This window comes from Ornithorhynchus anatinus, chromosome X1 (assembly GCF_004115215.2).
Source record: "Ornithorhynchus anatinus isolate Pmale09 chromosome X1, mOrnAna1.pri.v4, whole genome shotgun sequence".
Lineage (NCBI taxonomy): Eukaryota > Metazoa > Chordata > Mammalia > Monotremata > Ornithorhynchidae > Ornithorhynchus > Ornithorhynchus anatinus.
Genome location: NC_041749.1, coordinates 91289668 through 91312365, shown reverse-complemented (window position 1 = coordinate 91312365; position 22698 = coordinate 91289668). Strand labels below are relative to the sequence as shown.

Sequence of the window (22698 nt, the reverse complement as noted above, 5' to 3'; positions counted from 1 at the left end):
TGATCTCTAGTCAGAGATGCAGGGCTTCCAAGGCTAAGGAATTGGAGGCAGCAATGGGGCGGAGTGGAGATTGAGCAGAACCTGCCTTTGGGGTGCCTTTTAGACTTTTTAGCCTTTCCTTTCCAGTCAAGGAGCTTGAGAAAGGCCAGGAGCTGGAACCACAAATGCAAGAAGGGCAGGAATTGGGCAGGGAACTCGCCTTCTCAATCAGTCAGTATTCACTGAGTGCCTACTCTATGCAGAGCAATATACTAAGTGCTTTGGAGAGCATGATAGTGACATTCCAAGCGCTTAGTACAGTGCTCTGCACATAGTAAGCGCTCAATAAATACTATTGAATGAATGAGTGAATGAATGTTAGACATCTTACTCATTTCCATCCCCCTGCCTGGAATTCCTTCCCTCTTCATATCAGAAGATTCACAGCGTTCCCTGACTAAAAAAAGCCTTTCTGAAATCACATTTCCTTCAGGGGAACTTCCTCACTTAACTTTTAATCTTCCCACCTTATCTTCTCTGCTCAACTGCCACTTCATCACTTCCTGGTCACCAAATCTCATAAGTGCTCTCAGTCATACCTAACATACCTCATTACTTAGCCACCAACTCATGTACATATATATCCCCCCGTTTCTTTCTGACTTCTTCTTCCTATCTATAATATATTTAGTGCCAGCTTCTCCTTCTAGATGGTAAATTCCTTAAGGGCCTGGGCTGTGTTGTTGTACTCTCCCAGGAGCTTAGTACAGTGCTCTGCTCATAGGAAGTGCTCAGTACTATCAACTGTTTGACTGATTGATAAGCTCTGCACATTAAGTACTCAGTACAGACCACTGATTGACTGCTTTGCATCTAGGTGCTCAATGAATACTATAGATTGATTAAGAAGATATGATCTCTGCCCTCAAGGAGCTTACAGTCTTATGGGGGAGGCAGGCATAAAATAATTTACAGACAGAAGAGAAAAGACCGGGCCTACTCCAAACTTACCCTTCTCAGGATTGCACCCGGAGAGTTTCCAGTCCTCTACCAGTCTCGGCTACGGGAGGGAGAGTCAAGCAGAGGCCTACCCATTCCGTTCCTAGCTTGGCCAGTGGCTAGCGAGTGGAAGGCAATCTGCGACAAGTTGAAACTCACCCGTGCTGGGCAGCAGCGGCATGGGAGAGAGTCGAGGGCGGAGACTCAAGTTTACCATGCAGAAGGTGGCAATGGTATACCGCTTCCGGATTTTTACCAAGAAACTCTATGGATCCACTACCAGAACGATTGCAGATGGACAGCGGGGCGTTCTGGGAGAGATGCGTCCGTGGTGTCTCTGAGGGTCGGAAACGACTCCACGGCATAAGACATGACAAGACAATCAAAATAACTCTGGTTTTAATTTAAGCCCTTTTCCTTTCACTCAACTTAAGAAGCAGTGTGGCCCAGTGGATAGAGCACAGGCTTGGGAGTCAGGAGGACCTGGGTTCTAATCCCTGCTCTGGCCACTTGTCTGCCGAGTGACCTTGGGCAAGTCACTTTATTTCTCTATGCCTCAGTTACTTCATCTGTAAAATGGGAAGTAAGACTGCAAGCCCCATGTAGGACAGGGACCGTGTCCAACCTGATTAGCGTGTATCTACCCCAGTGCTTAGTATAGCACCTAGCACATAGTAAGTACTTAACAAATACCATAAAAAACTTTCTGTGGACATGGAGAACAATTGGTCAGCATCCGCCCCCTAAGAGCCCTTCATATGAGTGAAGAAAGTTACCCCTTAATCAGTCAGTCAAAGGTATTTATTGAGTGCCTTTCCTGTGTGCAGAACACAGTACTAAATGCTTGGGCGAGTTCAAAAGAATCGGTAGACATGATCCCTGTCCACGGGGAGCTTTCACAGTAGTGAAGGACAAGCAGCGTGACCTTGGAGACATAGCATGGTGGAGTGGATAGTGCACAGACCTGGGAATCAGAAGGTCATAGGTTCTAATCCCTGCTCCGCCACTCACCTGCTGAATGACCTTGGGCAAATCACTTCACTTCTCTGTGCCTCATGGGGATTGAGACTATGAGCCCCACGTGGGCCAGGAACTATGTCCAACTCCATTTGCTTGTTTCCACCCCAGCGCTTAGTACGGTGCCTGGCACATAGTAAGTGCTTAACAAATACCACAATTACTAGTGGAAAGAGCACGGGTCTGGGACTCAATATCTGCGCTCTAATTCCCACTGGGCCAGATATCTGCTGCGTGACCTTGGGCAAGTCACTTAACTTCTCTGTGCCTTACTTCATCTGTAAAATGAGTCTAGAGACTGTATCCAACCTATCTTGTACCTACCCCAGTGCTTAGTACAGTGTCTGGAACATAGAAAACACTCAATTACCTTTCCCCTTCCTACCTCATCTCACTGCTCTCCTACTTCAAACCAGCCTGCGCATTTTGCTCCTCTAATGCCAACCTACTCATTGTACCTCTATTTTGTCGATTCAAGAAGCAGCGTGGCTTAGCGGAAAGAGCCCGGGCTTGGGGGCCAGAGGTCGTGGGTGCTAATCCCGGCTCTGCCACCTGTCAGCTGTGTGACTTTGGGCAAGTCACTTCACTTCTCTGGGCCTCAGTTACCTCATCTGTAAAATGGGGATTAAAACCATAAGCCCCAAGTGGGACAACCGGATTACCTTGTATCTACTCCAGTGCTTAGAATAGTGCTTGGCACAAAGTAAGCACTTAACAAATACCACCATTATTATTATTACTATTATTGTCTATCTCACCGCTGACCTCTCGCCCACATCCTGCCCCTGGCTTGGAACGCCCTCCCTCTTCATAGCCGACAGACAATTAATTTCCCCACTTTCAAAGCCTTATTGAAAGCACATCTCCTCCAAGAGACCTTCCCTGACAAAGCCCTCATTTCCCCTTCTCCCACTCGCTTCTGTGTCACTCCAATTTCCTCCCTTTATTCACCTCTCCCTCAGCCCTACAGCACATTATGCGCGTATCCCTAATTTATTTATTTATATTAATGTCTGTTTCCCCCTCTAGACTGTAAGATCATTGTGGGCAGGGAATGGGTCTACCGACTCTGTTACACTGTTATATTGTACTCTCTCCCGAGTTCTTAGTACAGTGCTCTGCACACAGTAAGCTCTCAATAAATGCAATGATTGATTAACAAATACCATTAAAAAAAGAAACAAGAAGAAAAATAGATATGTAGAAGAGAGACAGTGTGGTCTAGCAGAAAGAGCAGGGGACTGGGAAACAGGAATTCCAGATCCTAGTCCCAGCTCTGCCACTGGCCTGCTGTGTTGTTGTTGTTGTCTTATGCTAGATTGTGAGCCAGTGTGAGATAATAATAATAATAATGTTGGTATTTGTTAAGCACTTACTATGTGCAGAGCACTGTTCTAAGCGCTGGGGTAGACACAGGGGAATCAGGTTGTCCCATGTGGGGCTCACAGTGTTCATCCCCATTTTACAGATGAGGGAACTGAGGCACAGAGAAGTGAAGATAGACAATAATAGTAATAATAATAATGGTGGTATTTGTTAAGTGGCACCTAGTAAGCACTTAAATAAATAAAATTGTGGTTTTTGTTAAGGGCTTACTATGTGCAAAGCGCTGTTCTAAGCCCTGGGGGATACAAGGTGAGCAGGTTGTCTCACGTGAGGCTCCCAGTTTTAATCCTCATTTGACAGATGAGGTAACTGAGGCACAGAGAAGTGAAGTGACTTGCCCAAGGTCACACAGCTGACTAGCGGCAGAGCTGGGATTAGAACCCATGACCTCTGACTCCCAAGCCCGCGCTCTTTCCACTGAGCCATGCTGCTTCTCTAACGAATACCATCATCATTACTGAGACTGACAACCCCTTGTAGGACTGGGACTGTGTCCAACCTGATTATCTGGTATCTACTCCAACACCTAGTATGGTGTAGGACAGTACATAGCAAACACTTCAAAATACCAGAGTTATTATTATTGTTACTAATAAAGGTTACTATTATGAGCCAGAAGGGGGTTCTCAGCAGTGTAGCTTGGCGGGCTGGTGGTATGGGATGCTGAAGTTCCTGCCGCCACTTCTGGTGTCCTTCCTGCTAGTGCAGGGCAAGCCTGGAGAACTGAGTTGCATGCGTAGGGTTGGGCTGGATTTTTTTTTTTGTAATGGTATTTCTTAAGCGTTTACTATGTGCCAGGCACTGTACTAAGCACTGGGGTAGACACAGGTTAATTGGGTTGGACACAGTCCCTGTCCCACATAGGGCTCCCAGTCTTAATCCCCATTTCACAGATGAGGTAACTGAGGCCTAGAGAAGGGAAGCGACTTGCCCAGGGTCAACCAGCAGACACGTGGCGGAGCCGGGATTAGAACGCAGGTCCTTCTGACTCCCAGGCCCGTGCTCTAGTCACCGGGCCATGCTTCTCCCAAGGTGCTGGGGGAACACGGGGCGGTAGGGTCCATCCCAAGCTGTGATAGAGCAGGGAGCTTTAGGAGCCACGGCAGGCTGCACTCTGGGGCTGGAGCTAGGGGATGCACCGGGACACCTTCGATGTTGGGGTGTGCGAGGGGAAGGGGGCGGTGGTCCTGGGCCGCTGATGCCAGTCCCCGGGACTGGCGGTGGATGGGTGGGTGGGAGGCGCTGCATGCGGACACGGGGAGACCCCTGCCTAACCCCATGAGGCGCCCCAAAGCGGCGGTGGCAGCTCAGGCCCTCAGTGGGTGCCGCAGACAAGCAGGGAGGAGAGGAGAGGAAGGGAGGGGCAGAGTCAGCAGGTGGGAGCCCCTTCTCTGCACTGCGGGGCCACCTTGGACCCCAGGGGCAACAAGGAGGCTTGAATCTCTCTCCCCTAAGTGCTTAGCAAAGTGCTCTACAAGCAGTAAGTGCTCAATAAATAGTAGAAATTTTGGAGGGCCTCCTCTGTGCAAAGCTTAGGACAGTGCTGTACACATGGTAAGTACTTAATCAATACTATTACTCTTAGAAATTAGCCAGGGAAGGTTTCCTGGAGATGTCCGCTAGACTGAAGCTCGTTGTGGACAGGGAACATTTCTAACCAACTTTTTTATATCGTACTCTCTCAAGCTCTTAGTACAGTGCTCTGCACACAGTAGGGGCTCAATAAATACGATTGATTGACCGATGTGATTTTAGGAGGATTTTGAAGGTGGGGAGAGTGGTGGTTAGTAGGATGTGGAGGGGGAGGAAGTTCCAGGCCAGGGGGAGGACATGGGCAAGGGATCGGCTACGAGATAGATGAGATCGAGGCACAATGGGTAAGTCGGTATTAGAGAAGTGACAAAACAAGATAATTAATGTCAAAGCATTTTGGGAAAAATGAAAGTGCCATACAAATTCCTGGTATTATTCATCACTTGAGCCAATGATCAGAATGTGTTACAGAAACCAAGTCGCCACTCAGAAAGGGCTCAGCCCTAAACCCTACGCCTGGGTCTTCACAGTCTCTCTCACAGCGGTGAACCAAAGCCTCCTCCTTGAGTCAGAGAGGAAGAAGGCAGAGCAGACGAGCAGACCCCAGGCATCAGCTGTGCAACAGACACTGACCTATGCCCAGAGAGTCACTCTCTCCTAAACTGAGTTTCTCATTCTGCTGTGATACTGTGCTTGTTAATAGAAGACCTTAGACACTCTGTTGCCCCCAGATAGCTGGGGGGATCTGTGAAGCAGAAGAGATATCTGGGAACCCAGGCTTTCCGTGAGAAGCAGCATAGCTAGTCAGGAGACCTGGGCCCTAATCCCGGCTCTGTCACTTGCCTGCTGTGTGACCTTGGGCAGGTCATTTCATTTCCCCGAGCCTCAGTTACCTCATCTGTAAAATGGGGGTTGAGACTGTGAGCCCCACGTGGGGCAGGGACTGTGTCCAACTCGATTTGCTTGTATCCACCCCAGTGCTTAGTACAGTGCCTGGTACGTAGTCTTCACTCATTTATTCAACCGCATTTATTGAGAGCTTACTGTGTGCAGAGCACTGTACTAAGAAGTACTTGACAAATACCATCATCAGCATTCATTCAATAGTATTTATTGAGCGCTTACTATGTGCAGAGCACTGTACTAAGTGCTTGGAATGTACAGTTCTGCAACAGATAGAGACAATCCCTGTCCATTGACAGGTTTACAGTCTAATCCAGGGAGACAGACAAAAACAATAGCAATAAATAGAATCAAGGGGATGTACATCTCATTAACAAAATAGGGTAATAAAAATATATACAAATGAGAGGATGAGCACAGTGCTGAAGGGAGGGGAAGGGAGAGGGGGAGGAGCAGAGGGAAAGGGGGGGAAAGGGGACTTAGCTGAGGGGAGATGGGGGGGCAGAAAGGCAGCAGAGGGAGCAGAGGGAAAGGGGGAAGCTCAGTCTGGGAAGGCCTCTTGGAGGAGGTGAGCTCTCAGTAGGGCTTTGAAGAGGGGAAGAGAGTTAGTTTGGCGGAGGTGAGGAGGCAGGGCATTCCGGGACAGCGGGAGGATGTGGGCCAGGGGTCGACGGCGGGATAGGTGAGAACAGGGGACGGTGAGGAGGTGGGCAGCAGAGGAGCGGAGCCTACGGGGTGGGCAGTAGAAAGAGAGAAGGGAGGAGAGTTAGGAGGGGGTAAGGTGCTGGAGAGCCTTGAAGCCTACAGTGAGAAGGTTTTGTTTTGTGCAGAGGTTGATAGGCAACCACTGGAGCTTTTTAAGAAGGGGAGTGACATGCTCAGAGCGTTTCTGCAACAAGATGAACCGGGCAGCGGAATGAAGAATAGACTGGAGCGGGGAGAGACAGGAGGAAGGAAGAGCAGAGAGAAGGCTGACACAATAATCCAGCCAGGATATTATGAGAGCCTGTACCAGTAAAATAGCCGTTTGGGTGGAGAGGAAAGGGCGGATCTTGGCGATATTACAAAGGTGAGACCGGCAGGTCTCGGTGACACGGATTGGATGTATGGGGTGAATGAGAGAGCCGAGTCAAGGATGACACCACGGTTGTGGGCTTGAGAGACGGGAAGGATGGTCGTACCATCCACAGTGATAGGGAAGTCAGGAAGAGGACAGGGCTTGGGAGGGAAGATAAGGAGCTCAGTTATGGACATCATCATCATTATCTGGGCCTCGGTTTCCCCATCTGTAAAAATGGAGACGAGCTGCCTGTTCTCCCTCCCCCTTAGGCTGTAGGACAGGGACTGGGACTGTATCTGATCTGCTTATTTTGTCCCTATCCCAGAGTTTAGTACAGGGTTTGGCATGTAGTTAACTACTTAACAAATACCACTATTACTAGTATGATTATTATTCTCCAGAAAGGGTATGGAGAACATCCTCACTCTGCAATTATTTTTCAAATTTGGGGAGACTCCCCTTCTCCCTGCAGTGCAGACCCAGATTAGATGACTCACTCCTGGCTCCTCCTCCCTGGAGCAGGACTTCTATTTAAACCCAGGTCTTTTTTCTCAGAGTTATTTGAAAAATTAAGCCAGGGCAGGTAAAATAACTTTGGTCTCAAATGCACCTGTCATTAGCTCAGTACTCCTCCCTAGAGTGGGTTCCCTAGAACTGGGCGGGGAAGACTCAGAGAGGGAAATGGAGGGATCTGCCCTATGCAACACGGTGAGTGACAGAAGTACAATTTTAACAGTTATTGTCACCAAGACCTGCCGGTCTCACCTTCACAACATCGCCAAGATCCGCCCTTTCCTCTCCATCCAAACTGCTACCTTACTGGTACGAGCTCTCATCATATCCTGACTGGATTATTGCATCAGCCTCCTCTCTGATCTCCCATCCTCCTGCCTCTCCCCGCTCTAGTCTATGCTTCATTCCGTTGCCCAGATTATCTTTCTACAGAAACGCTCTGGGTGTGTCACCCCCCTCCTCAAAAACCTTCAGTGGTTGCCCATCAACCTTCGCATGAAACAGAAACTCCTCACTCTTGGCTTTAGAGCTCTCCATCACCTCACCCCCTCCTTCCTCACCTCCCTTCTCTCCTCCTACAGCCCACCCCGTACACTTCTCTCCTCTGCCGCCAACCTCCTCACGGTGCCTCGTTCTCCCCTGTCCCGCCGTCGACCTCTGGCCCACGCCCTACCGCTGACGTGGAATGCCCTCCCTCCTCACATCCGCCAAACTAACTCTCTTCCCCTCTTCAAAGCCCTACTGAGAGCTCACCTCCTCCAGGAGGCCTTCCCAGACTGAGCCCTCCCTTTCCCTCTGCCCCTCCTCCCCTCCCCATTCCCCCTACTCCCTCCCTCTGCTCTATCCCCTACCCCTCCCCACAGCATTTATGCATATTTGTACATATTTATTACTCTATTGTATTAACGATGCGTATGTATCTATGATTCTATTTATCTTGATGGTATTGATGCCTGACTGCTGGTTTTGTTTTGTTGTCTGTCTCCCCCCTTTAGACTGTGAGCCCGTGGTTGAGTAGGGATTGTCTCTATCTGTTGCCAAATTGTACATTCCAAGCGTTTAGTACAGTGCTCTGTATAAAGTAAGCGTTCAATAAATACGATTGAATTAATGAATGAATGAATGAATGAAAGCTGGGATTTTCTGGTCCGAGTGCAACACATTGGAATCCTGTAATGAGGACAAAGGTGATCACCAGAGTCTTCAAGGACTGAGAGACAAACTTAGCACAGTGCCTGGCACATAGTAAGTGCTTAATGAATACTGTAATTATTATTATTAAGTGCACGAGTGGAGTTTCCAGCTAATGCAGTGGCACCATGTAGGCCCCTCTGGAGCCTGGTTCCATTTGGAGCCAGCTGTAGGGTTAGAGGTCCTGAATTTAGGCACTCTTTCCCCTTCCTTCCCCTTCCCCTCAGCTCCCAGCTAAGTGGGGTTGATCAGCCATTCAGCCACTCAACCAGGACCCCTTTTGGGGTAGAATCAATCAATCAGTTGAACAATGGTATTTATTGAGCACTTCTTAGGTGCAGGGCACTGTGCTAAGGACATGAGGGAGTTCACCATAGCACACTCAGCCATGTTCCCTGCTCAAGATGATGATGGTATTTGTTGAGAAGCAGCATGGTGTAGTGGATAGAGCATGGGCCTGGGAGTCAGAAGGTCATGGGTTCTAATCCCATCCCGCCACTTGTCTGCTGTGTGACCTTAAACAAGTCACTTCACTTCTCTGGGCCTCAGTTACCCCATCTGTAAAATGGGGATTGAGATTATGAGCCCTACATGGGACAGGGATGGTGTCCAACCTGATTTTTTTGTATCCACCCCAAAGCTCAGTACAGTGCCTGGCACACAGTAAGCGCTTAACAAACGCCACAGTTATTATTATCATTGACTGTCTGAACTGAACTCTTTCTGATTTTCTTATTACCATCAACTCGGGCCATCTTTGGTAATTTTTGAGTTGGATATTTTTCTCTCCTATTTTAGATTGTGTGTCTTGAAAAGAGGGACTATGCTAATTTTCATTGTATTTTTCCCCAGCATGACTACAGTACATAGTAATGGAATTAATAAATGATACTGTGTACTATCACTGGTCTGTTCATGGAGCTACTTGAGGGTAGGGATCGTGTCCACTAACTCTGTTGTACTGTACTGTTCTCTCGAGCATTTAGTAAAGTGCTGTGTGCTCATTAAGCACTCAATAAATACCACTGATTGACTGGCCAATTGGGGGGTAGGGCCTACTAGTCTTGGAGTTCTCTGGCCTCCTGGCTGTTGAAACGAACAGCGAGCAGATGATGTGAAAGAAGGACCAGGGAAAACAGTGATATGATGATAATAATAATTGATAATAATAAGAATAATAATGGTATTCCTTAAGCCTTCAGGTTTATATCCATAATTTATTTTACTGTCTGTCCCCACCTGTAGACTGTAAGCTCCTTATGGGCAGGGAACGTATCAACCAATTGTTGTACTGTATTTTCCCAAGCAGTGCTTTACCCGCAGTAAGCACTCGATATATACCATTGATTGATTGTCAAATACTGTACTAAGTGCCGGGGTAAATACCAGACAGTTAGGTCAGACACAATCCCTGTCCCACATGACATTCACAGTGTGAGGGGCAGGGAGAACAGTTATCGAATCCCAATTATTCATATGAGGAAACCTGAGGCACAGAGCTGTGAAGTGGCTTGCCCCAAATCAGACAGCAGGCAAGTGGCAGATCTGGGATTAGAACCCAGGTGGTCTGACTCCTAGGCCCAAACTCATCTCACCAGGCCATGCTGCTTGTCTATTGGCTACAGATGTTTCAACCCAGAAGGAAAAGGCAAATGAACATATGCCTTGGGAGTCAGAGTTCATGGGTTCGAATCCCGGCTCTGCCACTTGTCAGCTGTGTGACTGTGGGCAAGTCACTTCACTTCTCTGTGCCTCAGTTCCCTCATCTGTAAAATGGGGATTAACTGTGAGCCTCACGTAGGACATCCTGATTACCCTGTATCTACCCCAGCACTTAGAACAGTGCTCTGCACATAGTAAGCACTTAACAAATACCAACATTATTATTATTATCAGTGTCACGTCAGGAGCATCGTGCCGATGGATCCTGTGGATTCAGTAAAACATTTTCCTTACTGGCTGCCTAATTCAGCTCTGGGAATTGCTGTCATGTGTTCTGTCTGCTGTGCTTGGAGTCCCTGGTGCCTCTGGGGCTCACCAGCTGTGTGTAATTAATTGAGTGGATCCAGCATTTGGCTGTGCCCTGGGGAATGCTCAGCCTTTTGATTTCTGATGGCTGTCGGATAGGTGAGTTGAAGATAGGAGGAGGAGGGGGATGGGGGAGGTGAGGTCATGGCGGCCACAGGCAGGGAAAACCAGACAAGGGGGATCGGAAGGAGAGTTCCTGGGGTGGAATCCCCTAGGGAAGACATAAAGAAAAGCAAAAGTAAGAAGGCAGTAGCGTGAGGTTAATTTTGAGGAGAAAATAGGAGGGGTCATGGAGGGAGATGCGGACTCAGCTCTCTTGCTAAGGGTCAGTTCTAGCCTTTACTATTAGTATCCCAGCTATTAGTTATCATTTGACCATCTCAGCAGAAGAGATGAGACATAGGATACAGAAATAGTCCTCTCTGGGGTGATGAAGCAAAACTTCCCAGTGGGTTGGACATAAGGATGAGGAAAATGTTTGTATGAGGATTCTGATCAATGGTATCTAAGTGCTTACTCTGTACTTGGTTGGGAGAGTATAAGAGAGTTGGTAGATCTATCCCCTGCCTACGATGAGCTTAGAGTCGAGAGGGATATAAGAATTTTCTGATATTTGCCAGTGCTAGATGGGAGGGAGATAAAAAGGACACTGTGATGGATTCAGTGGGCTAAATTCAAGCCCAAGAACCAGAAAATCCTGATCTTAATCTGTTTTGACAACCGACTGTGCTAACCTGTGTTCTGACACAGATTCCGTGCTAGGCTGGGAGTGTCCCTCAGTTTGTCTTCCTTGCCCTGGCCCCGTTTCAAAAGCAGGTAACCCTGGCCTAACTTTAGGAAAGGTCTATCGAGCTCAAGCCCGAGCCAATTGGCCCCACTCCTATTTTCAGCCCTTACTTAGCTTGTCAAGTGTGTTTGAGAGAGGGCTGGAGTTTGGGGTGGGGAAAACCTGGTTTCAGAGGAGAACCGGGGCAGAGTTGGAGGGTTAGATCTCTGAGAGATTAGATTTCTCCTACCGCCCACCGAAAATGGCTGAAGGAGAAAAAGAAGGTCAACAGGCGTTACTATTTAGAAACTTGGCTCAGTGGCTACGGATTCCACTCCGGCAGTCGAATCGCTCCGACCGAAGCCGAGTCACGGTGAAGGAGGTGGGGGGGGGGGGAGTGCACGGATGGTGCGGTATCGCTACCAACTCGTTTGAGATCCCGCTGTCTTCTGCAGGTGGCATCTGGCACGGGCCACTCGGCGAAACCCACCCCCAGTGCTGAATGTACGATATTCATCTGTAGCCCCGTACCCGTGACTATTTCCGTGGATGGAAGAGAGAGTACGTCAGAGGGTCGAAGAGGTGGAAACTCAGAATCAGTCAGGGTCGCCCGTGTCGCCTCAGCGGAGTGTCACTCGGGTGCCCGAGTCTTCTGCTGAGGGGGGTAAAGAGAAGAGGAGAAGTGTTTAAAACGCGAGGGAGCCTAGAGAGGAATGTGACGGGTCACCGAAGATTCCAAAAGAGGGTTTAGGGCAGATGAGAGAGGATCGGGGGAGGGAATCATTCATTTGTTCAATTGTATTTATTGAGCACTCACTGTACTAAGCGCTTGGAGCGTACACTTCGGCAACAGATAGAGACCATCCGTGGGAGGCATCCAGGGGTCCCGGACAACCTGAGACCTGAAGGGAGTAGCGCAAGGTAGGCAGGTTGGACCCAGGAGAAGAGGGCGTCGTCCGGCAGGCGGGGTGGCCACGGGGGGTGAGTTCACCGCGATTTCGAGTGAAAGGGGAGAGCGACTGGGCAGCAAGAGCCGGGGAGGAAACCATAATAATAATAATGATGATGTTGGTATTTGTTAAGCTCTTACTATGTGTGGCGCACTGTTCTAAGCACTGGGGTAGATACAGGGCCATCAGGTTGCCCCACGTGAGGCTCCCAGTCTTCATCCCCATTTTCCAGCTGAGGGAACTGAGGCCCAGAGAAGTGACTTGCCCAAAGTCGCACAGCTGCCGAGTGGCAGAGCCGGGATTCGAACCCATGACCTCTGACTCCCAAGCCCGGGATCTTGCCACTGAGTCACGCTGCCATGAGAGGGCCGGAGGGCGGGCGAAGGCCCACTCCCGAGCGGTGACGCTCATGGTGTCGAGAAGGGCTTAGGGCGGGGCGCCGAGGAGCGGCGAAAGAGGGAGGGAAAAGGGGCGGAAGCGGAAGTGAGGCGGCACTTCCGGGCCTCAGCGGGGCGGCCATGTTGGAGCGGCGGAGGCGGCGCAGAGACTTGTCCTGGCTCCCGCCGCGGCTGGTAGGTTGGGGGCCCCCAGCCGGGTGGGGCCGTTCGGAGGGGGCGCCGCCCCGCCCCCGCCCCAGGGCCCGGACTCCGTCTAATTCTGCCCCGCCGCGGGAAGCGGAGATCTGAGGGGTGGAGCCTGTGGCAGCGCAGTGCTCCTCCCTCTTTGGCTCCCTCCCAGCCTCCCTCCCTCCCCGCCGGGATCAGTGGCCCCCGGGGCCTCTCGACGTTCCCGGGGCCTCCGATGGCCCCGGCCTTTTTGGCGCTCTCTCTCTCTCCTCCTCTCTCCCTAGAGCATCCGTCCCGCTTCCCCCGCCGGGCGGACCGCCCGAAGGGTTCTGCAGCCTCCCCGCCCCTCGAGGGAGCGTCCCCCGGGCCATCTCCCCTCCCGGTGCCCTCCCGTCGCCCTCTCGTTTCGCCTTCTCCCGTCCCAGACCGTAATCCCCAACTTCTCCCACCCTGCCGGTCCTCTCCACTGACGTCCCGTCGGAGCTGATTCCGCAACACGGGCTCGGGCTTCGATGCCTCTCGCATCCCGTAACGCGAGCCCCCGGCTCAGTAGCCTTTGGGGATCACCGCCGCCTCGGAGAGAACACTTCTTCTGGAGCGAAGATGAGCTTCGGAGGGAAGGAGGTTTCCCTCGCCAGATGTATAGGGACGGTGCCAGCCTTCCCCCTTAGACCGAATCGGCCTTAAACTTGCCTCCCCGGTAATTCGGTGGGTCTCGCTAGACCTAGCCCGTATTATTGTCCCGGTTTTCGTATGACAGTGAAACGCGAAACGTGTCTTGGTAGAGAGCCCGTGTGTGAGGAAGTGGTGCGGGGCCTGCAGAGAGCCAGTACCGAAGCTAAGTAGCCCGTTTCAGGTGAGTATAAATTACTGACCTCAGGGCTCAACCTTGATTTTTTTTTTTTTTTCCCTGGGACTGTGCCGAGGCCCGGGCCGAGGTTGACAAAACAAAACACGCCCCATCCGACATAACTCACTGTACTTATTATCTGCCGGGCAGGGGTGAGGGTTTGGCTCAGAAGCCTGATGTGATTTGCCGATCACAATTAGCCTGCGTTTACCCCGCAGGTCTTTTTCTATGAGCTGTGGGACTCTCTGAGCTTATTCATTTACCCCAAAATGAAATAAAGGTCCAAAGTTACATTTAAAAAGATTGCTGTGGTTTAATGGGGTGGTGAAGGGATAGCTCCCGGCTCCAACCTGCCAAACATTGAGGCATAAAGGAATGCTTCTAAACAGATGACAGTTGCTCTGGGGAATACTTCAGAAGGAGTTTTTCAAATTGAGTCCTTGACTCCGTTTGTATTAAGGAGGGAGAGGGAGAGAGAGTGGGAGTGGGTGTGTGTGTGTGAGAGAGAGAGAGAGAGACAGGTAATTCCTCTTTCAGTTTATGTGTATGGGGAGTAATACTTAGAAAGATGCCCATTGTCCCACAAGGGATCTTGATTTATGTCTGCTCTCTTGCTAATGAGCTTTCATTTGGGAATTATTTACTAGTGTCGATTATCTTGCTAACTATAGCTCCCTCTGGGTTTTACTTTTATACGTGAGCTGAAGAGGCATGTATATGTACATGAGGAGAGAGGCAGGGGATCTCTGCCTTACAAATCCTGCCATCAGATCCTTTTAGCAATGGATCTAATCCTTTTAGATTCTTTAAAAGAAGTAGCAGCTCCAGTTTGCACTAGGGAGGAGGCTGTACCCAGTTGGGAATTTTTCACATTTCTGACCCCCCCCCCCCCCCCCAAAAAAAGTCTCTGACTCTAGACATCAAGGCCACACAAATCATTTCAGGGGCCCAGAAGTGATCCGTGGGTAAAATCAGACTTCACCGGTGCTCCTAACCGCTGGAGGTTCTAAACCGGGTAACCACCACTCATTAAGCCTAGGGCCACTTTAACAATGGACCCAAAGGGGCAAAACTGTCCTGGGTCCCTCCTGACAGCTGTGGGGTCCTGCCGTTCCAAGCTTGATAATCCCCTTCTGTCCTGCTGCTGCTTTTCCTGGCTAAAAACATCCCTGGCAGTGTCGAAGCAGCGTGGTTCAGTGGAATGAGCCTGGGCTTGGGAGTCAGAGGTCAAGGGTTCAAATTCTGCTCCGCCGCTAGCCAGCTGTGTGACTTTAGGCAAGTCACTTCACTTCTCTGTGCCTCAGTTACCTCATCTGTAAAACGGGGATTTAAAAACTGTGAGCCCCACGTGGGACAACCTGATCACCTTGTGTCCCCCTGCCCAGCGCTTAGAACAGTACTTTGCACATAGTAAGCACTTAAGAAGTGCCAACATCATTATTATTATTATTATTGGGTATAGTTGCGTGTGCTGTTTGAAAGATGGGAGATTTGGCCCAGAGAGTCCCAGGACCTTTTCTGCCCCAGCCCCCCAAGACTGACTTTGAGCTTTGTGGGATCTAGTTCCAGACTGCCCCCCTCGTCCTATAGCTGAAAGCGGCAGAGGTGACAGATGATCCCATAGTTTGCATTTTAACTAGGGGTGGACGATGGTTGCAGAAGGCGTTGACTTTGGTCTCTATTTCTCAGTTATTCAGCAGAGCTGTGACCTTAAAGTTAGGTCCGCAGAAGAAAGAGCTTGACAGTGGGGAGCGATTAGGAACTTTTTTTCTTCTTCTTCTGACCTCTACTGCCAGCATCCCTAGAAGGAATGAGCTTTCTGTGATGCCGACCTCCCCGTTTTTGTAGAGCGGATGGAGTTAATTGTGTGTAATTTAGGTGTATGAGTCCAGAAGTGGCGGGGAATTTCAAAAAGAAGCTCTCGGATGTGCCTCTGCCGGTTTTCACCTGCCAAGGGGCCCTTTGCCAAGGTAATGATATCAGTGTCACTTTGGGATCCATTTCTTTCTATTTGGAGTCCTCCAGGCCTTTCTGAAAGTCCTTCCCCATCAACTATGATATACGCCCTGGCGTGGCCTATGCTTATTCCACAGGTCCGAAGCCTGTGAGGTAGGAACAAAGCCCGACCCGGCCAGTTTTGTCCCGGTTTGGCCGCCCAAGGGTGCCTAAAGTGCTGCTAGACTGTAACCAGCCCAGGCTTCAGTTCTAGGAGTGCTACTGGCCCCCTGTGTCGTGGCTTCACACACGTGTGCTTAAGCCCCCTGGCTGCTGGATCTACAGGTTCTGGCAAGCCAGGGAAAACTGGGCCTGCACGGCAGGGAGGCCCAGGCCTCTTCCCAGCTCAACCTTGGCTCACATCTGGGCTGACTCCGAAGCAGACGGGATTCAGATGATCTACCCATCCTCAGCACTTTGTGTGTGTGTATATATACTCATTTATTTTGACACCTCTACTGCAAATGTTTGTCTCCACCCCACTCCCGTCCCCGTGTTAGAGTGCGAGCTCCTAGTGGGCAGGGATCATGTCACTTCTTTATTCTGTACTTCCCAAGTGCCTAGCGGAATGCATAGCACCAAGTGGGCTTTGAGAAAATACCGCTACCGCTACAGAGGACCACTCAGACTGGGCAGGGGCCAGAATTTGGATGGGCTGGACCGGGCCAGAAGTTTCCATCCCAGGCTGGGGTCTACCCTAGAACCTGTCTCATGGCATGAACAAACTCCATGGCACCTAAGGACTGATTGATGAGGATGCCTGGAAGAACACTTTCCCCCAAAAAGCCTAATACTAAAAAAAAAAAAATCCAGGAGGAAAGCAACAAATGAGAATTTGTAAGCTTTTGTGAGTGTGAGCCTGGGTGCCTAGGCACTGTGGAAAAAGTGGGCACCAGTTGATTGGTGTTTGGAGTGACAGGCTGTGGTTACAAAGACACCACATTTTCAGTTCAGAGTTGCAGTCCTTCAGGTGTGTCGGTCCCAGGGGATGGTAGAATGCTCCGTTGGCCTTTAATCTATTTAAAACTCGGCTTTGCCAGAAGACATTCCTTTTTAATCTGTCCTTGAAAAATTGCCCTCTCTACTCTTAGCAAATAATAGATGTTTCTGTTGGACGCTGCTGCCTGAGCTTCAACCTCCTAGGCTCATATCAAATGAGTCTCTTGAAGAGCCTCGAGCCCCGGATTTCTCCTGGAAAAAGCATTCAGAGGCCAGTAAGTGACTTACACTTACAGTTTTTCTTTTTCTTTCAGGTCCAATGCTGGGGTTTTTTTGATTTGTTTGTGGTTTTTTTGTTTTTGTTTTTTTTGGCTTTCTTTCTTTCCCAATCTTTCACTGTCTACAACTGCCACTTCCATTACCGAACCCCTTCAAACTGTCAGTGCTTTGTACGTCAGTAATGAGAGTGTGACTCAACAATAGTGTTCAAACCGGACCCAACCAGCAGAAGGACAGTGAGCAGGGTAAGCCATTTCTCTTTTTTATGTGTTTTTCCACTGGTCTGACCCCAAAAAAGTGGACTTCTGGGGGAAGGAGGGTTCCCCTGCTCCTGGCTTCCTGATTTTTTAAGTTTTTTATGGTTTCAGGATTATTTTTCTTCACTCTGCTATATTCGATCAGTGGTATTTATTGAGCATTTATTGTGTGCAGAGCACTGTACTAAATGTTTGGGGAAGTACAGTATGACAGAGTTGGTCAACACAATGCCCTCCCACAAGGAGCTTACAGTCTACAGGAAGCTATCGCTTCCGTGTCATACTCCTTGCTGGGTTTCTGTGGGACAGTCGCCTAGAAGGATGGTGTCATTTGAAGCACATGGGCTGGTCAGGTATGGAGTTGCTCACACAGCTCTGGGTGAAGTTGGGCCTTGGGGGCGAGCTCACGGAAGCAGATGCTGGATATCCCTTGTTTTGCGGAGGTCTTTGCCCATCAGAGCAAAAGGCCGCTCCGCCATCAGACAGTTGCTGGCATCGGGCCTTCCAAAATCTGCCCCGAGGTAGAAATGGGCCCTGAAACAACTCCCCAAGCCTGCATCTGATGTGTGGTGATGCCCCTGCCATGTGTCTGACTTCGACCTATTTGTGTCCAGAACAGCTGTATTTTTGTGGTTGTAGTTGTGGTAGCTACCGCTGTTTTTTGTTTTTTGGGGTTTTTTTCCCATTTCTTCTGTGTGTTTTTCCCCCGGATTTCACAGGAAAGTGAAAGAGACCATCCTGACTTGCACTCTCTCACTCTGACTATGGTCCCCAAAGGTGATTTATGAAATGGGTGAGGCCCAGAGGTGCCGGCTTTTCATTTTGAGCTTGGGGCTGAACTTGGCCTTGAGGGGAAGGAGAAGGGAGAGGGGGAAGAGTTAGGGAGTTCGGGGAGCGGGGGCGGGGTGTGAAGGAATAAATAATAGGGACTGTCAGCGGGGCTTAGTGCCAGCGTGGCTTGGGAGTCGTCGGGGGGGGGGGGGTTCTAATCCCGACTCTGCCACTTGTCTGCTGTGTGACCTCGGGCAAGCCACTTAACTCCTCTGTGCCTCAGTTACCTCATCTGTTAAATGGGGATTAAGACTCTGAGCCCCACATGGGACAACCTGTTTACCTTGTATCTACCCAGTGCTTCGAACGGTACTTGGCACATAGTAAGGACTTAACAAATGCCATTATTATTAGTATTAAAAAGGGAGGGAGGCAGAGGAGGGAAGGGGAGCAATAGAGAGACAAGGAAAAGGTTCTCATTAGTACCACTGCTTCTGCTGCTATTCCTTCACTGCCACCTCTTTCCAGGTTCTCACTGAGGCTAGACATGAGCAGTTCCTCTTGTCAAAGAGAAAACTGCTTGCCTCACCTGCCCGGGCTATCTGGAGCATCCACTGGAGTCAGGGACTTGGGCGTGGGCACCTCACAGGGCCTCACCAACACTACCGCTCCTGGGCCAGGGTTCCCAGCTTTGGCAGTGGAGCTAGGCTGTATCTGGCAGCAGCGGCCGTGATCTGTGAGGCCACGGATCCTGGCCCCAAAGCAGCAGCACTTGTGTGGCCCATGGGGTGCCCGCACCTCCCTCCACAGCAGCAGAGCTCTGACATCCGTCCCTTCCCCGGTGGGTCCCTGAGGCTGTCTGGGGTGAGGCAAGCCAACAGCTCTTCCTCCCGGGGCCTTGGGGTGGGGACACGAGGCGCTCCTGATGCCTGGCAGAGGTTAAGACCCCAGAAGTGGTGTTGACAACAACCTCTTCTTTATCCTCTTGCTGGCAAAGGGCAAAAGGTCTGATGAGGAATGGGGACTGTGTCCGACCCGATTATCCTCTAGCTACCCCAGCACTCAGTACGGGGTGTTTGACACACAGTACCTGTTTGGCAAATATCATTGGAGCACCCCCCCACACACAAACACCTCCCTCATCCCCCAAAAAGACAAACAAAATACCCCCCTGCCATTTTGGCTCTGCCTCTGGTCCCTTTCCATTTCTCAGCCCTGTGCTGACTTCAAGGGGGCAGTCGCTCCCCTGGCGTCAGCACCCGTGGTGAGGGCTCAGTGATACCTGCTCCTGTTAGGTCTCGGGGAGATACTTTTCCGTGACCACAGACTGCAGCCCTTCCCCCCTTCTAGCCATCTTACACGGCATGCTGCTGAGTAGAGGGGAACCAGGAAGTGAGGGCGGGCAGATGGCTTGGTGTAAAGATCACCACTGTCACGAAAACAACTCCGTACCCTGCCTGGCCTGTTGGCAGTAGGACCCACTGTTCCCCTCTCCACCATCGGTGTTTCAGCAAGGCTCACCCCAGCAAAGCGTGCAGAGAGATCCTCTCGATTCACCCTGTCGGCGGCAGTGTCATCTCTGAACCCAAGAGCAACTCTGTAGTGACCTGCACCTCCCTGCAAAGTACTTCCTTACAGCCTCTGCGAACAGATTGCCCGGAAAAGCCACCAGACTACCGAAGCAGTATTTACAGTTTGAGCCTGATCGATTAGTGTGCTTCTGTCCTTTAATGGGTCTTCCTCTTTTTTGCCTTCAGGTGTCAAGTGCTGGTTTTGAAGCCTGTGGGAAGTTCCCTAGCCTAATGCCATGAATATTAATGGGGAGGAAAAAGCTGTCCATTCCTGGTCCAGAATCTCTTCTGCAGGCCAGAAAGCACTGGAGGAAGCTCTCCGGGTCTTCAACCCCATGTCCAAGAACCTGGCAGATACAGAGACACAGCTAGTGGCCTTTCTCCAAGGTCTCAGGGAGGAAGGCTACCAGCCGACAGTCTTGGGGAGTAAGGATGTGTACGGATACAGTTCCTGTACAGCAGACACTCCCGAGCAGACAAAGGAGCCTGCCCGGAATACTTCCCGAGCAGCTGCTGGGCTGTCGGCGCCTCCCGATGCTCCCTCCGGGACCCCGGTGGCAGCGATGGCGGAAATGTTGGCTGTCCCTGGGGCGGTCTCCGTGAGTTCCTCGAAAGTCCCCCCTTCGCCGACGTCCAAAACCAGTTCCCCCAACCTTCTGTTGAACTCGCTGAAGCAGACTGAATCGGACACCTCGAAGACGGCCACGGCAAGTTTCCCTGCCAACACGTATCCTGGGGTCTACCCGGCCATGAGAGTCTCCGTGGTCCTGGAGACCTTGGTTCCTTTAAAGTCAACAGCCAACTGTTTAGAATCCAAATACAATCCAGGACATCTTGGCATTGCCAACGCTGACCTTAAACTGGTTAAGGCCTCGGGGGCTCCCCGGCTGTCAACTCTGGGCAAGACTGCTAAAGGGCCCCAGAATGTAGTTAAGAAAACCAGGCTTGCGGAGGGCTTTCTGAGGAGTCCTGGTGGCCGGGTCCTGCAGGAGAGCAATGCCTGCAAGGCGTCAGGGATCCTGAATGGTAGGATTTCCAGTAGCTCCTCTCAGGGCTGCAGCGGAGGTTCACCATCCAAGGCCCCCAGAAGCAAAGCCCCAGACGTCCCCGTTGGCAGAATCGACTGGAGAGACGGCAGCGACGACCCCCGGGAAACGGGGGCTCGGAAAAGGAAGAGAGCCGAGGCGGTTAAAGAACCTCCGCCGAAGAAGAAAACCAAGTCAGTTCCCTGCCTGACTAAATCTGAGCTGGGGCAGAGCACTTTGAACCTTCTGAAATTTTGGATCATCAAAGTGGATAAGACCTCGTCGGATGATGAAGTGAGACAAAGGGCCCAGAAGATCCTCAGGGTTAATCTCTCCCCTGTGATCAGAATTCACCCGTTATTTCACCCCGTGCCCTGAGTCGCTTCTTTTGCCATTTGCATTTTAATTCATATGTGCAAGCTAGATGGCCAGATCACGGAGAGAATGAAAGCAACTTTCCTTCTCTTGTGTCTGGTGACAGTAGATGATGGATTGATAGCTACGATTCTGGGCCGCTTGCTCCATTCCTGTTGTTCGCTGTCTGGCCACTGTGCCGCATTGGATTGCATGGGTCCAGAGCCATGTTTAGAACTCCCCGAGAAATGACCCCACATCTCAGTTGGGAGAAAGTGGAGCATCAGCGTGCCGACTTTACTTGAGGCGCTCTTGGCTATGCTTTTCTTAACATGGCAGGGATACACTCGTGCAATTGGGAGACCACATAACTCTTCATGATGTGATACACTGTGATTTGTTCTTCAAGCTGCACATTAACTGTTTTTGTTTTGGTCCAATTTTGTACACTTTACGCACCCACATGCAGCCCACACTTTGGATGGAGTCTCCCGCCCATTCCCTCCCTCCCTCCCTCTCTCTTCCTCCCTCCGTCCCTCTTGTTGCCAAGGTCCAGCATTTCTTCTTTATTTGCACCGCCCCTGCCCCGCCCCCTTCCAGGCTGCTGGGTAGCTTAATCTTTGGGCCAGGTTCTGGGCCCAGGGTTATTTTAGAGCTGTCACGTGGGGGTTGCCCCATCCTGTTTCAGTTACTCAGTGGGAATAGGTAGATTGGTCCTGACCCTACTTTCTGTTGTGCATCCCTTTGTACTCTGACCAGGCACCTCCTGCTACCCCTAGAGCAGGAGCAGGTCTCCTTGGCAAGAAATGTTGCTGCCTCGCTCCGTGGAGCGGGTGCTGATCATTTGTGCTTTAGGATGGGTGCAGACCCCATCCCTGGGGTCTCTTAAGGGGTTGCCTCTGGCTACACTACAGGCAGGGCCCAACATCTCTTGCTCTCAGGAAGTGGAGGGACAAGGCAGGGCCGGAGAGGCTTAGATGTCCTTAGTTAGCACTTCAGCTGTCCAATCTGCTAGGTTCTGGCTAGTGATTTGAGGTTTTTAATACACTGTAATTTCAACGGAGCCTAAAATCGCCCCCTCTTAGTAACACCGGGATTGCTCAGTTTCAACTATGAGCTCTCTTCCAAGTCTTTCTCGTTCCAAATGATCAAATCATTCTGGGGAGGTAACTGCCATTCTCTCATCTTTCCGCAATGTATGGACCAACCCCAGCTCTGGGCTCTCGATGGGGCTCCTGCTAAGTGCCTGGACTCCATATGGAACGAAGGCTGGACTCTGTATGGAACAAAGGCGTGGCCTTTTCCCTGCTAGGATCTTGCATTCTAAGGCACCCTCGGCTGCCTTAGGGGACTGGAAGGACATGGGCACATCAGTGCGTTGACCTCTTCGGCCTTTTTCAAACTATCTCCATACTTCCGGGCTACTTTGGGACGGGTGAGCATTCGAAGGATGCAGTCCCCTTCTTCTGGCTCAGGATGCCCTCTCCTCTCTGGAGAATGCTACAGGCTGCCTGAACAGCTGAGCAAACATCCTTCCTCTCTGGACTTCGGGAGTTTGTCCCGGGGAGGGGAAGCGGTTGGGGGGGCAGGGAGGGATGTTCCTGTGTATCCATGAGGCGGAGCTAACTGCCCACTCAAATTTTGCGGATTCCACCTGATGTTAACATTAGGAGAGTTTGCTACTAATTCTCCTCACTCCAGCTGAGCTCAGTGGGACGGGAACCAATAGGTAAAGTATATAAAAATAGGGTGAGGGGGCTTCCTCT

The 22698-nt window shown here is 50.6% G+C and overlaps 1 protein-coding gene and 1 non-coding gene across 12 annotated transcripts; both read left to right on the top strand.

The window, feature by feature from the left end:
• Positions 1-989: 989 nt before the first annotated feature.
• On the top strand, positions 990-1127 carry LOC114806967. The gene has a single exon (XR_003755020.1). It is a non-coding gene; the product is annotated as a small nucleolar RNA SNORA7 (small nucleolar RNA).
• Positions 1128-12841: 11714 nt separating this feature from the next.
• Positions 12842-21357, top strand: CCDC71 (coiled-coil domain containing 71). 11 transcript variants are annotated; one of them, XM_039910188.1, is made up of 5 exons: positions 12842-12897; positions 13652-13747; positions 15431-15711; positions 16990-17199; positions 19740-21357. In XM_039910188.1, the coding sequence occupies exon 5, from the start codon at positions 19790-19792 to the stop codon at positions 20954-20956; it is 1167 nt and encodes a 388-aa protein (XP_039766122.1). In that variant the 5' UTR covers positions 12842-12897; positions 13652-13747; positions 15431-15711; positions 16990-17199; positions 19740-19789; the 3' UTR covers positions 20957-21357. The 11 variants fall into 11 exon arrangements, with proteins under 11 accessions (XP_039766122.1, XP_039766126.1, XP_039766125.1 ...); XM_039910190.1 differs by having other exon boundaries at positions 12858-12897; positions 13677-13747; positions 15620-15711; XM_039910189.1 differs by having other exon boundaries at positions 12858-12897; positions 13677-13747.
• The last annotated feature ends 1341 nt before the right edge of the window (positions 21358-22698 follow it).